The sequence below is a fragment of the Hyalella azteca genome, unplaced genomic scaffold (assembly GCF_000764305.2).
Source record: "Hyalella azteca isolate HAZT.00-mixed unplaced genomic scaffold, Hazt_2.0.2 contig9953, whole genome shotgun sequence".
NCBI lineage: Eukaryota > Metazoa > Arthropoda > Malacostraca > Amphipoda > Hyalellidae > Hyalella > Hyalella azteca.
Window position 1 is genome coordinate 8,026 of NW_025940009.1, and position 14,779 is coordinate 22,804.

General features: G+C 39.0%; 1 protein-coding gene across 1 annotated transcript in view; it reads left to right on the forward strand.

Annotated features, from left to right (window-relative positions):
* The window catches only part of LOC108669937 (histone deacetylase 4), a gene marked incomplete at its 5' end in the record, with an annotated part of 34,382 nt that overhangs the window by 4,882 nt on the left and 14,721 nt on the right, over positions 1-14,779 (forward strand). Inside the window, 11 exons of the mRNA XM_047882230.1 lie at positions 1,107-1,229; positions 2,736-2,965; positions 6,839-6,915; positions 7,214-7,217; positions 7,464-7,605; positions 7,864-8,000; positions 9,501-9,662; positions 10,855-10,980; positions 11,886-11,921; positions 13,701-13,812; positions 14,463-14,587. Of these exons, the coding sequence (XP_047738186.1) occupies positions 1,107-1,229; positions 2,736-2,965; positions 6,839-6,915; positions 7,214-7,217; positions 7,464-7,605; positions 7,864-8,000; positions 9,501-9,662; positions 10,855-10,980; positions 11,886-11,921; positions 13,701-13,812; positions 14,463-14,587 (1,274 nt within the window). The remainder of the gene's footprint in view (positions 1-1,106; positions 1,230-2,735; positions 2,966-6,838; positions 6,916-7,213; positions 7,218-7,463; positions 7,606-7,863; positions 8,001-9,500; positions 9,663-10,854; positions 10,981-11,885; positions 11,922-13,700; positions 13,813-14,462; positions 14,588-14,779) is intronic.

The following is a 14,779-nucleotide window of genomic DNA, read 5'->3' on the forward strand; positions in this document are numbered from 1 at the left end:
GGATAATAATGTAAGTGTTCACAGTGAAAACCTGTACGAATAGGCTTCTGTATTCTATGGTTTCAGGCGCCAGCCTGAGCAGGTAACCAGCACGCTGGCATCCTGCTTTCACTGTGTGCGTACCCATATGCGTGTAACTCGTGTACACTCAGAAAAATCCCCACTCAGGCTCCGCTCTTACTTTCTGAGTGTAACTGCGTGTTCCTTTCTGCGTGTACAATCAAAAAAATTAATGCGTCATGTGTCCAAATTGTGACGCGCTCTCTGGATCACTCAGCACGTGTACAGAGCGGACGTAGGTAGCTTTGATACGCTGTTTTGCCGGACCCAATTGTGTCAGATGACCCACTTACAGAAGGGCAAAAAGTACATCGCTATTTCTACAAAGTGCCGCTCATTTCTATGAGTATAAGCTAGTGACGTGAGCTAGTAACTTGAGACTTAACTAAACGAGTCTTATGCTAGCAAATTTATTGCATCATAGAACTAACCCGGCTATTATATTAGTGCGTTCGGAAACCGTCGTGGAATTTTTCATGTAATGCGTGTGCTAAAATTGTTGTTGTGATGCTCGTTTGAGTAATACTAAGTTTCCAAGTGAAGTGTTCTATATATATAGTTGAGCTTCTATTATATATAGAGTTGAGCTTCTTGTTATATATAGGATCGTCTCGTATCCAACGGTTCATCGGACCTCGAACGAATCTTAGATCCATTTAATCAATATGCCATTAAACAATTAAACAACGGTAGTTGAAAAAATGTTGAATTCACGTGTATTTAAGCTAGAAACGTTTAATTCAACGCTTTATGTAGGATGGGTAGATGTGTTATTCCCACTAATGTATTAGTAACATGTGGCGGGCTGCAATGCTTGTTTGTTACTAAAACAATGTCATAATTTGCTGTGTAATAAATAAAAAAGTAGAAAATTCAGCTCCGATGAGACTCGGGAGTGACTCTGTGTGTCAGCTAATCTATATGATACTAATTTTGTGTCACTAGCGTTATGTCCCTAGCGTTGTGTCACTAAAGATGTGTCACTAGCCACTAGCGTTGTGTCACTAACTGCATCACTAACGTTGTGTCACTAACCATGTGTGCAGCGTCTGAGCCGAACATCTGCCTGAAGGCGCGTCTCAAACAAAGGGTCATAGAGAGGCGCTCGTCTCCTATCACCAGGCGCAAGGACAAACCAGGCGTCATCAAAAGACGCCTGCCACATTCCGGTAAGGCTTTAAGTAACTATATTTAAAATAACTACCATATATCTATAAACACCCAACCAATCACCGATTAAAAACCAGGCGTCGTCAAAAGACCCCTGCCACATTCTGGTAAGGCTTTAAGTAACTATCTTTAAAATAATTACCATAAATCAATTAATAACCAACCAATCACCGATTAAAACACGTGCGCTGCGGTACATCTAAGAATTTATCCAAGCAAGACGCCTCAATGTGCGGTCAATTCTTGTCTCTGTCGAAGTCTCTGCCTGTAATCTCTGCACGAGCTGCTGGTGCGAGGGCAGAGGCTGGCTAGCTGCTCTCCGTGCAATGTATTCGATATTTGCAACTAACTGCATCACTAACGTTGTGTCACTAACCATGTTCGCAGCGTCTGAGCCGAACATCTGCCTCAAGGCGCGTCTCAAACAAAGGGTCATAGAAAGGCGCTCGTCTCCCATCACCAGGCGCAAGGACAAGCCAGGCGTCATCAAAAGACGCCTACCACATTCTGGTAAGGCTTTAAGTATCTATATTTAAAATAACTACCATATATCAATAAACAACCAACCAATCACCGATTAAAAGCCAGGCGTCATCAAAAGACGCCTGCATGCCACATTCTGGTAAGGCTTCAAGTAACTATATTTAAAATAATTATCATAAATCAATAAACCACTTACCTATCACCGATTAAAACACGTGTGCTGCGGTACATCTAAGAATTTATCCAAGCAAGACACCTCAATGTATGCGGTCAATTCTTGTCTCTGTCGATGTCTCTGTCTGTAATCTCTGCACGAGCTGCTGATGCGAGGGCAGAGGCTGGCTATCTGCTCTCCGTGCAATATATGCGACGTTTGTGTATAATATTATTCCGGTGGTGTCTGTTGCACTGTTTTTTATGGAGTGTTTCTTATAATTCATTTGAAGCAAAACGACTGTGATGATGAAGGTAATGAAAATACAACAAGTGGACGAGATTATCCTGTGCAAAAAGTTGAAAAGATGTCATTTATATTTCAATAAAGTTGATTATTTTGTATGACACTTGATTCATGACTGGAATCTATGAGTGGCTAACTGGTGCCACAGCTGAGTGGCTAACTGGTGCCACAGCTGAGTGGCTAACTGGTGCCACAACTGAGTGGTTAACTGGTGCCACAGCTGAGNATGACTGGAATCTATGAGTGGTTAACTGGTACCACAGCTGAGTGGCTAACTGGTGCCACAGCTGAGTGGCTAATTGGGATCACAGCTGAGTAACTAACTGGTACCACAGTTCAGTGGCTAACTAGTACCACAGTTCAGTGGCTAACTGCTACCTCAACTGAGTGGCTAACTGGTACTCCAGCTGAGTGGCTAACTTGTGCCTTGAACTAAGTGCATAAAACTTACCACAACTGATATACCACAATTGATGTCTGGTACCACAACTGATGTTTTGTGCAATAACTGCAGACTTGCACCGTACCTGCTAACTGGCACACCCCTCCTCCCCCCCGGCAGGTGTGGACAGCTGTTCCACCCCCGACAGTGGGCAGAGTTCTCCCCCTAACGGCATCCCCACGTCACGGTCATCCTCAGGGTCCACCCCCATCAATGAGGAACTTGGGGCAGGACAGACGAGCAGCGCCGCGTACAGCTCACTGGACGGGGGGAGTTCAGACCTGACGCTTTATTCTTCCCCATCTCTCCCCAACATCTCTCTTGGGCGCCCGCCCCATACGTCGCAACAGGTGCTTGTTCTGAACTTGACTGTCTGCTTTGTTTGTTTGTTTGATTTTTATTGTTTACTTTATTTAGATCTTTGTTGTTTACATTATTATGTAAACTTGACTGCCTGCTTTGTTTTGTCTTTGTTGGTTACTTTATTTGGATCTTTGTTGTTTACATTTTTATGGAAACTTGACTGTTTACTTTACTTGGATCTTTGTTGTTTACATTTTTATGTAAACTTGACTGTCTGCTTTGTTTGATCTTTGTTGTGTACTTTATATGAATCTTTATTGTTTACTTTACTTTTATCTTTGTTGTTTACTTTATTTTCATCTTTGTTATTTACTTGATTTGGATCTTTGCTGTTTACTTTATTTTGATCTTTGTTGTTTACCTTATTTGGATCTTTGTTGTTCACTTTACCTGGATCTTTGCTGTTTACTTTACTTGGATCTTTGTTATTTACTTTATTTGGATCTTTGCTGTCAACTTAGTTTGATTTTTGCTGTTTACTTTATTTGGATCTTTGTTGTTCACTTTATTTAGATCTTTGTTGTTTACTTTATTTTGATCTTTGTTGTTTACTTTATTTGTATCTTTGTTGTTTACTTTATTTTGATCTTTGTTGTTTACTTTATTTGGATCTTTGCTGTTTACTTTAATTGGATCGTTGTTATTTACTTTATTTGAACCTTTGCTGTTTACCTTTTTTTTGGATCTTTGTTGTTTACTTTATTTGGATCTTTGCTATTTACTTTACCTGGATCTTTGCGTTTTACTTTATTTTGATCTTTATGTCTGCTTTGTTTGGTCTTTGTTGTTTACTTTACTTGGATCTTTGCTGTTTACTTTACTGGGATCTTTGTTGCTTACTTTGTTTGGTCTTTGCATGCTGTTTACTTTATTTGGATCTTAGTTGTTTACTTTACTTGGATCTTTGTTGCTTACTTTGTAATTGGTCTTGCTGTTTACTTTATTTGGATCTTTGCTGTTTACTTTATTTTGATCTTTGTTGTTTACCTTATTTGGATCTTTGTTGTTTATTTTATTTGGATCTTTGCTGTCAACTTAGTTAGATTTTTGCTGTTTACTTTATTTGGATTTTTTTGTTTATTTTATTTGGATCTTTGTTGTTTACTTTATTCGGATCTTTGCTGTTTACTTTACTTGGATCTTTGTTATTTACTTTATTTGCATCTTTGCTGTCAACTTAGTTTGATTTTTGCTGTTTACTTTATTTAGATCTTTGTTGTTCACTTTACCTGGATCTTTGTTGTTTACTTTATTTGGATCTTTGTTCTTTACTATGTTTGGATCTTTGTTGTTTACTTTATTTGGATCTTTGCTGTTTACTTTACTTGGATCTTTGTTATTTACTTTATTTGAATCTTTTCTGTTTACTTTATTTGGATCTTTTTTGTTTACTTTATTTGGATCTTTGTTTACTTTATTTGAATATTTGCTGTCTACTTTGTTTGGATATTTGCTGTCAACTTTATTTGATCTTTGTTGGTTACTTTATTTGAATTTTGTTATCTATACTTAATTTATTCTTTGCTGCCACTTTTATCTAATCTATGCTCTCTGCTTTATTTGCTTCTAGTTCATCGATGTTTACAACTGAGGTTATTTATTGTGTGATAAACAAGTGGGACGAGCTAGTTTTTACGTTCGTTTGAACGAAAAAATATAACTTTTTTCATATGGTGTCTAAATTGCCATATGTCAGTACCTATTACTGTAGTGAAGTAAACCCGAATAATTTATTTACTGGATTTTTCACAATAAATATTTTGTTCATCATATTCCCACGAATCGTTCTGAGTACAAACAGTATACACTTGGATGTGATCGAATCGTTCTGAGTACAGACAGTATACACTTGGATGTGATCGAATCGTACTGAGTACAGACAGTATACACCTGGATGTGATCGAATCGTTCTGAGTACAGACAGTATACACTTGGATGTGATCGAATCGTACTGAGTACAGACAGTATACACTTGGATGTGATCGAATCGTTCTGAGTACAAACAATACACATAATTGGATGTGATTTAGTACACTCAGACAGCGATGCACTGCACATCTGAACTGCTGTCTTGTGTGTACAAGCCATGCAGTGTACTCCGTCCTAAACGTCGTAGTATATACATTGTCTGCGTTCTTATTTCTCTTTATTCTTTGTATTGTCTTTCTCTATCGTGCATTGTTAGCACTACTGCAGCATATCAAAGAAGCATCAGCTCGAAAGATAGTGAATATAAATAGTTAAATAAAGATATAGTGAAAAGTGAATAAGAAAGAAAGATAGTGAATAAAGATAGTGAATAAAGATAGTGAATAAATATAGTGAATAAAGATAGTGAATAAAGATAGTGAATAAAGATAGTGAATATATTCGTAGATAGTTACTACGAAAAATGGTGCTTTACGCTTTAAAATCCATCATGCCACATGTTGAGCACCCTGACTGGTGGCGATGGCTCTGAATATGTATAATCAAATCATATACTGTTCAATAAGAACTTTAAAGTTTATATTAACGATTAAAATAATTGCCTCCTGTTGCTTTTAATATTCGAAGAAGGCATGAATACATTGTCCACGCACTCCTTCATGATTCGTACACATGCGACAGCAGCTACTTTTATCTGCCTGTCGAATACAATATATAATATTCCTGACATCGTAGCTTATTTCAAACAAACTCAAAACCTAATGTTCATGTTATCTTCTTTATTAATGAGTTTGATGCAAGTATTTTCATTTTGCTTATGACTGATCCTCAATCGCCGTTTCGTCTTTACCGTTGCCAACAGAAAGCGTACCTATTTCATTTCCGATGTGGGAATGAAATCAACTCAAATGCATATAGGGCTTTCTCCGACGCTTCATAGCAGCGTAGTTTGTAAAGAAGATTTTCTTTCATTATCTTCTTCAAAAGGATTAAAATACTGGGATCGTAATTGTGTACAAAACTTGAGATGTCCTCGATTATTCACGATGCAGTTGATGTCGTCGCCTGCCTTATTTGCATGCTTGAAGCTTGACATTCAAACATCAACGCTCAACAAACGTTAGAAACACTTACCCTTGCATCCGGAATCCATTCATTTTTTATTCATTCTAGGTACTCTCTTTTCACTTGCTCATCGCATTTCTGGTGTATACTGGTTTACTGTAATTCAACTATATGGAAGCGAGTCTTCTTGGAAATTCTCTTTTGGAGAGTTCCCTTTAAATGTTTATGAATAGTAAAAATTTATTTAAATTTTTAGAACAATCCCCTAAAAGCCTTATCTTTCCCCTGTATTTTGATTGTCTTCTTGCGCAATTCTGTTACATTTTAGTAAAATTAAATATATTTCAACCTATTAACAATAGCATTCGTTTCTCGTTTTTTACAATACCGTCTCGTGCAAGTGTGCTGCAATGCTCACACGAGTGCATGGAGCTGTTGATGTCTGCGTCTGTTATAATTGTGGCACAAAAAAGAAGAGCATTTATAATTGAAAATCCCGTTACGTTCTCTTGCATTTTTCTTATAATTTACGCTGGGGCTTGGCCGAAAAGGGTGTCCCAGTGGGGGACAGTTCAAAGTACCAATATTGGAGCACTGAGCTGCGCATTCGAAATCCCAGTCTTCTGTAATAATTCTGCGATGTCTAGAACAGGCCAAATTTGCATATTCAACCCTGACTCGATTGTTCGTGTCATTACTCTTTTACTATCATTATTGATATTGTTATTACCCTCACTCTTGTTATCACTATTACTAGTATTTCTATTATTATCACCATCTCAATCATTATTACTATCACTATTGCTATTATTATCACCATCATTATTATCACGACTATTATATATAATTGACCGCCATGGCGGCAGGACGGCATGAAGCTGTCGATGGTGTCAGAGGCTGACGGCCGAGGACTATTATTACTATTACCAACATTATCATTATCGCCATCATTACCATGACTATTATGTATAATTGTTCCCCGTGCCCCCAGGACGGCATGAAGCTGTCGATGGTGTCAGAGGCTGACGGCCGAGGACTATTATTACTATTACCAACATTATCATTATCGCCATCATTACCATGACTATTATGTATAATTGTTCCCCGTGCCCCCAGGACGGCATGAAGCTGTCGATGGTGTCAGAGGCTGACGGCCGAGGACTATTATTACTATTACCAACATTATCATTATCGCCATCATTACCATGACTATTATGTATAATTGTTCCCCGTGCCCCCAGGACGGCATGAAGCTGTCGATGGTGTCAGAGGCTGACGGCCGAGGACTATTATTACTATTACCAACATTATCATTATCGCCATCATTACCATGACTATTATGTATAATTGTTCCCCGTGCCCCCAGGACGGCATGAAGCTGTCGATGGTGTCAGAGGCTGACGGCCGAGGACTATTATTACTATTACCAACATTATCATTATCGCCATCATTACCATGACTATTATGTATAATTGTTCCCCGTGCCCCCAGGACGGCATGAAGCTGTCGATGGTGTCAGAGGCTGACGGCCGAGGAGAGGAAGACGAGGCGTCAGCTGCACCCCTCCGCCGCGAGTTGTCCATGACAGGGCACATGTTGCCCTCCACCCTGCCATACTACCCCTCCCTGCCTGGTGAGTGGTACTACTACCCCTCCCTGCCTGGTGAGTGGTGCTACTACCCCTCCGTTCTTGCCACATCATAATTCGCTATTTTTCTTCACATGCGAATTTTACAAATCAAAATCTTTTTATATACTAGACAATTCAGTATAACTCCTTTCTTGCCACATCATAATTCACTACTTTCTTCCCTTGCGAATTTTACAAATTAGAATCTTTTAATGTATTAAATTATTTTTATAATTTTTTCCGTACATTTGTCCTCCGCAGTGTCCATCCTGGAAGGCTCGTGCTACCCCACAGCGGCGCGGCTGTCGATGGTCATGCCAGGGATGGACGGCGGCCACCACCTGCTCTCCCACGCCCACTACCCGCCCCCGCCCGCCGTGTCCATCGCTGACGTCCAGGTCCGTCATGTCCTCCATGTCCTCCTCCATGTCCTCCATGTCCTCCATGTCCTCCATTTCCTCCTCCACGTCCTCCATGTCCTCCTCCATGTCCTCTCCCATGTCCTCTCCCATGTCCTCCTCCATGTCCTCCTCCATGTCCTCCCCCATGTCCTCCGCCATGTCCTCCTCCATGTCCTCCTCCATGTCCTCCGTCATGTCCTCCTCCATGTCCACCTCCATGTCCACCTCCATGTCCTCCTCCATGTTCTCCATGTCCACCTCCGCGTCCTCCATGTCCACCTCCATGTCCTCCATGTTTTCCTTCCCTTTAATCTTCTTATCATCAATTAATACAATTGATCCATTAATGCCTCCATTAATCACAATGCCACTATTGTCACATCCTTCTGAACTCAAATATTGTTCACCATTAAAGTAAGTAATTGTTTACACGTGATTCATTGTTTGTTGTTTTAAGTGGGTTTTTTTACGCTGTTCTTTCTACGAGGTACATAGCAAGAGAATTGCTGACAACATTTCTGGCTTTTTATGTTCATTTTTAGCTTGATCTGTTCATTTCTGGCTTGATTTGTTCATTTCTGGCTTTCAAACAGTGACGATAATCAAGTTAATATTGAATGATGTTAAAATGTAACAAGATTCATGTGTTGTTCTTCAACACAATATAAATGTTCTGTTCAATTAGCATTAAATTTTGTTCTTGCTGCATCTCTCTTCCGCGCACACTTTACTTTGATTTCGGGTACAAAAGGGGGAACTAAACTTAACTCTACATTTCCATATTTAAATATGAAAATACCATCCACGTTTTTATTTCTCTTGGGATTCTGTGGTAACGGTATTTATGACAGTTACACTATTACACTAGTATTCCTTTACGAAGCTTTACATTGCAACCTATTTTCCTCTTTGATCATACGATTGCTACTACGCTAAGATTCCTACGACAAATTAGCGTATTTACATGAGAATAGTCTCACGACTGTATATAATATAAGTAGTCGTCTTTCGGTTTATCACGACTGAGCAATGTATATACCTATATAATGTGTACACGGATTGTCGGACAAAGATGATTGCCGGAAAAGGCAATTGCTGGAAAAGGTGATTGTCGGCAGAAGAGAGATGGCCCGAAAAAGCGAGTGCCGGATAACGGTGATTGCTAAGCAAACTTCTACATAAAAACCTTCACATTCTTATCATGAGTTTACGGAAGCAAGTAATAAGGATGGAATGATTGACACAGACAAAGCCATGAAATAATTATCGTTGTGAAAGAATATTAATATCAATTACTATTGATTTAATAATAGCTGGTAAATATTCAATGAAGGCACAATCAGAGTCAACTTTGAAATCGATGTCGAAATTAAATCGATCTTGACTACGAAATTTCATACGGTAATGGTTGATGATTAACATGTCCTCAAAATGAGTGTCAGCGTAACCATCAACATGATTATCAACATGACCATCATTATGATCATAATTAATTAGGGCCGAATAAACCGAAGTATCCAGCGGCCACTGGGACGCACCCAGTCCGCCCCCCTGCCGCTGGGGCACCCTATGCTGCAGGGGGGCAACCCCCCCGCCTTCCTTCCCCCCAGCCTGCAGTTCGACCCCAACCTTCCCCTGGAACACAACCTCGTCAAGCAGGTTAGTGGACACACTTTACCCATCACTGGAGGTATATTCTTATATTACTATTATTATCATTGTTATTATTATTATTATTGTCATTATTATTATTATTATTATTATTATTGTTAGTATTATCATCATCATTATTATTATTTTTATTGTTATTAATATTATTATTGTCATTATTATTATTATTATTGTTATTGTTGGTGGGGGTATTCTAAAGCGTAGGGAAGGTTAAATTCAAGTCAATATTTATTTATTACTTCAGGTTACACATCTTTATAAATGTAAATTTTATTGGTATAGGCAAGAATAAATGCAAATCAATATCAATGATGCCTGAGGCATATTTATTTGCTATTATGTTATTTCAGGAATAGACAAGATTAAATTCAAGTCAATATTCATTTTGTAAATTAATTTAATGAAGGTTACATTCATTCATTATGGGATACTTTGATGAATGAAAAAATGTTACAAAATATTTTTTAGACATTTGAACCGTAACGATGAAAGTTGCTACGAAAAATCCACTTCGGGCTATGTCATAGTGTCATCTTGTAGAGATACGGGAAGTCAAACATAACAATTAACACCGAAGTCTGTTATACGCTATTAGAAAATATGGACACGTGAAGACAAAAGTCTATAATGGTATATTTAAGAACAGTGCGCGTGCCAACGCTCTTGAACAAAAGTCTATATTAGTTACGCAATATAAATGCAATGGTTAATTAAGGAGTGGGTTGATAGATAAGATAGGTTAGGTTGATATCGCCCGTACAGGCATGTCTTAAGGCAATTGTATGACACGCGTGCAATACGTATAATGCGAACATAATGTGAATGTTTCATGAAATTCAGGAATGAAGTTCGTGCCATAGCATTTGTATGGCGTGCGTGCAGAATAAATAGAGGGAAGTTAACATCATGCCACTTAGTTAACATCATGCCACTTAGTTATCATCATGCCACTTAGTTATCATCATGCCACTTAGTTATCATCATGCCACTTAGTTAACATCATGCCACTTAGTTAACATCATGCCACTTATATGACACACGTGCAGCATGTATACAGGGAGGTTAACATCATGCCACTTAGTTAACATCATGCCACTTAGTTATCATCATGCCACTTATATAACACACGTGCAGCACGTATACAGGGAAGTTAACAACATGCCATATAACACACGTGCAGCACGTGCGCAAGACGGTGCTGACGCGCACGAGCAGCAAGTCGCACGTGGAGAATGTCGAGGAGGAGACGGACGCTGCCGTGGCCCAGGCCATCGCCCCGGACACGCGTGTCCCACTGCCCGCCCAGGTACGCTGGGCACTGGCCCCTCTAGTGCTGGGCACTGGCCCTCCTAGTGGTGGGCACTGGCCCTCCTAGTGGTGGGTGCTGGCCTAGTGCTGGGCACTGGCCCTCCTAGTGGTGAGCGCTGGGCTAGTGCTGGGCGCGGCACTGGCCCACCTAGTGGTAGGTGCTGGCCTAGAGCTGGGCTGGGCAAGCTGGCCCTAACTAGTGGTGGGTGCTGGCCTAGTGCTGGGCTGGGCCAGCTGGCCTAGTGACCCACCAAGTACTAGGCTGGGCACCGGCCCACCTATAGTATTGAGCCTTATCTCACCTAGTGCCAAGATCAAACCATTAACAATTTTGCTGCCCAACTAGCAAGCCGTTATGTTCAACCGTACCAGGGCTAGTTATATGTATCACTTTAGGATCTAGTTTAAGCGTAAAAATTCTTCTATGTGTTATTGTTCTGGATGCTCATCTTTTTTGCTGAACCCTAACACTGAACTTGGATCGGTTATCGCGGGTAAGACGTCAATAAAGACTTAGTTTTTTATGTCGTCTTTCGGTTTCGTTATTTTTACAGTGTTTCGGTTATTGTCTGGCATTGAGCGTCGCATTTTCGTACTTCTGTTTGTTCCCTGTCTGATGAGTTTGATATTGAATTGTCATTTTCTCGATTTTATTAGGATTTGCCCACGCTCTGTGGTTGCCTTCATCTGAATAATACCTAATTTGCCTCAACTGTTCACGCTAAAAGTTTGAAAACGTATTTTCTTATTTATTCCATCACCGCGATTGTTTCAAGTTGCATATGCACATCAACAAATTATGTATTATTAGTCATTTCCGTATTTTTACGACTTTTTTATTCCGATAACCGACCGCACACACTCTGCTGCTCACGGATAAATAATGAGCTATTTATCACTCAGGACGTTGAGGCCGAGAATTTGGTCGCCAATGTGGAGGTGAGAAACACTGGTCTGTGATTTGAAAATAATTTTGAAAATGCTTGCGATGTCAACTCAGCGTGCAATACGTTGCTGCGTTCAGTAGTAGTAGTAGTAGTATTCATATTAGTATTAATATTAGTAGTTGTAGAATTAGTAGTAATATTCGTTTAGTAGTACACAAAGCTTTAAGAATAGAATATATGCTTAAGAATTTGTTGCTTACATAACGTTTGGAATATCCGTTCCGTTATCATGCGCATCCGTTATCATGCGCATGAATGTTCGGCGCGATTTTTGTCAGTAGCTGCTCAGCAGGCTGAAATCTCATGGATTCTTGATGCTAACGATTGAAATCGAGACGCTTCTTACTACAAAAATAATGAAGATATGCTTCCTAGCTAGTGTTTGTGTAGAAAAATTGCTAGAGGCTTCATTGTTCTCCGTTAGATGTGTTTTTTGTTGTACAATCTCTGACAGATATTTGCTTCTTCATCTGCATTAAGAAAGATTGTAAATCTATTTTGCTGAATAATTTTTATTTGCCATCGTACTATTCTGTAAAATGTGTTCTGTTCCTATAAAATTATCTCTAAATTTCGTAGTCCTGAATTTTGTTACTCCTAAGTTACCCTTTAAAATATTAAAAATTTTCGTACCGAGTTGTAATAGTAGCGTAATATGATATGCTTCGCAGCTTGTGTAATATCAGAAACTACAGTTCAAGAAGTTAACATGGTTAAACTCCACTGCTGCTGTAAATAGTTATATATGTTATGCGTATTAGGTTTTTTCGATGCGTTCAATTGCAATGTTGCGCACGGAAATGCATGAATAGTGCAATCTCTCTGTATATGCACTCCTGTTAGCTATATACATGTACCACGACCGACATAGCTGACGTACATTCTCTTGCCAGACTGTTTTCATGTATCGACTTTACAAGACTTCATATAATATTTCTCTTTTTCCTGAAATCCTTGGGTACAAGCCTTTATTCTTTACTTTTTATAGTCCAAGCTTGTGATCATAGAAATCTCTTAACTTTACAGCTTAATTGCTGATTCAGTGATGCGGGCTATTTACTTATCTCTGGTGCACTTACCCTGCTTGGCGTTGATCGTTGGCTGCTTCTGGTCCTTCTGCTCAACTATTCTTTGTCTTGTTCTCATTATTTTAAGTTTTGTGGGTATTGGGTTAGATTTAATAACATGGTCATGCGGTAATCGGATTTTTATTAATCGCGTTCGAGGTGACTTCACTTTTTAAGCTCACTTGTGCTTCTTCTAAATAAAATTTCATACAATCGTTTCATGTACTTATGATTTTTAATTGTGTCGAGTCGAAATGATTAATTGATCATCATATTTTAGACCACAGGACTCTATTATTGGCAAATTATGAACTAAGAAGACAAATATTCAGTTAATAGTGTAAAAGTATCGAATATTTTTTGAACCCATTACTGAAATCCATTAATTTTAATTTTCGTTCATTTTCGTTGAGATTTGCAAAGCTACTTTAGATCAGTAAGGAATGATTAATGAAGTATTTTTTACAATACAACCGTATGTTTCATTTTGAAATTAGATTGTGAAACTCAATTAGACTGTGTGAGTCAGAAAGTCAATTCGAGTGTGAATTCAAAAAATTTTTTTACTGCGAGCGATGCGAAATGTTAAGTTATATTATTAATATAGTTATATTCATAGTTATATTATTAATTGGTAATATGGAAAAATATGACATTTTTTAATGTATAATTATACTGTAAAAGCAAAGGTTTTCATTTGACAGCGCGTGATGGAGCTGCCGAGCACCATGCGCAGCTACGGCGGCCTCGAGAGCCGCCTCTCCAGAGCACCCATGTCCCACAGAGAGATACTCGCTGCCAGGCTTAGTGCTGCAGGTAATGTCTACACTCGTGTTGACTANGTAAGGCGTGTTGCTTTCACCATGTGGGCACTCGTGCTGCTATTTACGTTGGCGCCTACATCTACGAAACATGTTAACGAAAATTTTATTTTAAAACAGGGACAGTATAATCTCTTAACAAACTGTTTCAAAATTTATTGTTTTTTGAAAGTGAAAGAATAATACTACGCAATTAAGTGGTTAATTTTAGCGTTGGTAGAGGTCAGACATGAGGTCAAAAGTGAAACATGGTTTTTTGAAACATTGTTATTATCTCCGTCTTATTTTCATTAATATTAGAAATACGAATAAATTAGAATAAGTTAGAATAAGAAATAAGTAAGACTGAGAATGCTTTATCATTTTCTTGTCGCTTATAGACTTCACAGGCTCGTCTCCAAGAATCCCGCATAATAACGATCCCAAAAATCACTTTAGGTGTTCACTTCACAGGCTCGTCTTCGAACATCTCGCATAGTACCGATCCCACAAATCACTTTAGGTCTTCACTTCACAGGCTCGTCTTCAAACATTCCGCATATAAACGGTCCCACAAATCACTTTAGGTGTTCACTTCACAGGCTCGTCTTCGAACATCCCGCATATTAACGATCCCACAAATCACTTTAGGTGTTCACTTCACAGGTTCGTCTTCGAACATCCCGCGTTCGGGCACTCACATCGCCAGGCCGCTGTCTCGCGCGCAGAGCTCGCCTCTGGTCACGCTCAACGCGGTCGTTCAAGAACCACCGCATTTTTCTAATAAAAAGGTGCCTATTTGACAATAAAATAAAAATCTTGTTAATAAAAAGTTATAGCCTATTTTATTATATTATAGCCTATTTTTCATACCATGGACGCTGGATTATTTTTACGCTATTATTATCTCAAATGTCCACACATGATGTTTTATTGGCGAGTTGGAATTATCTGAAAACTTCTTACTGATACGTGACCATTAA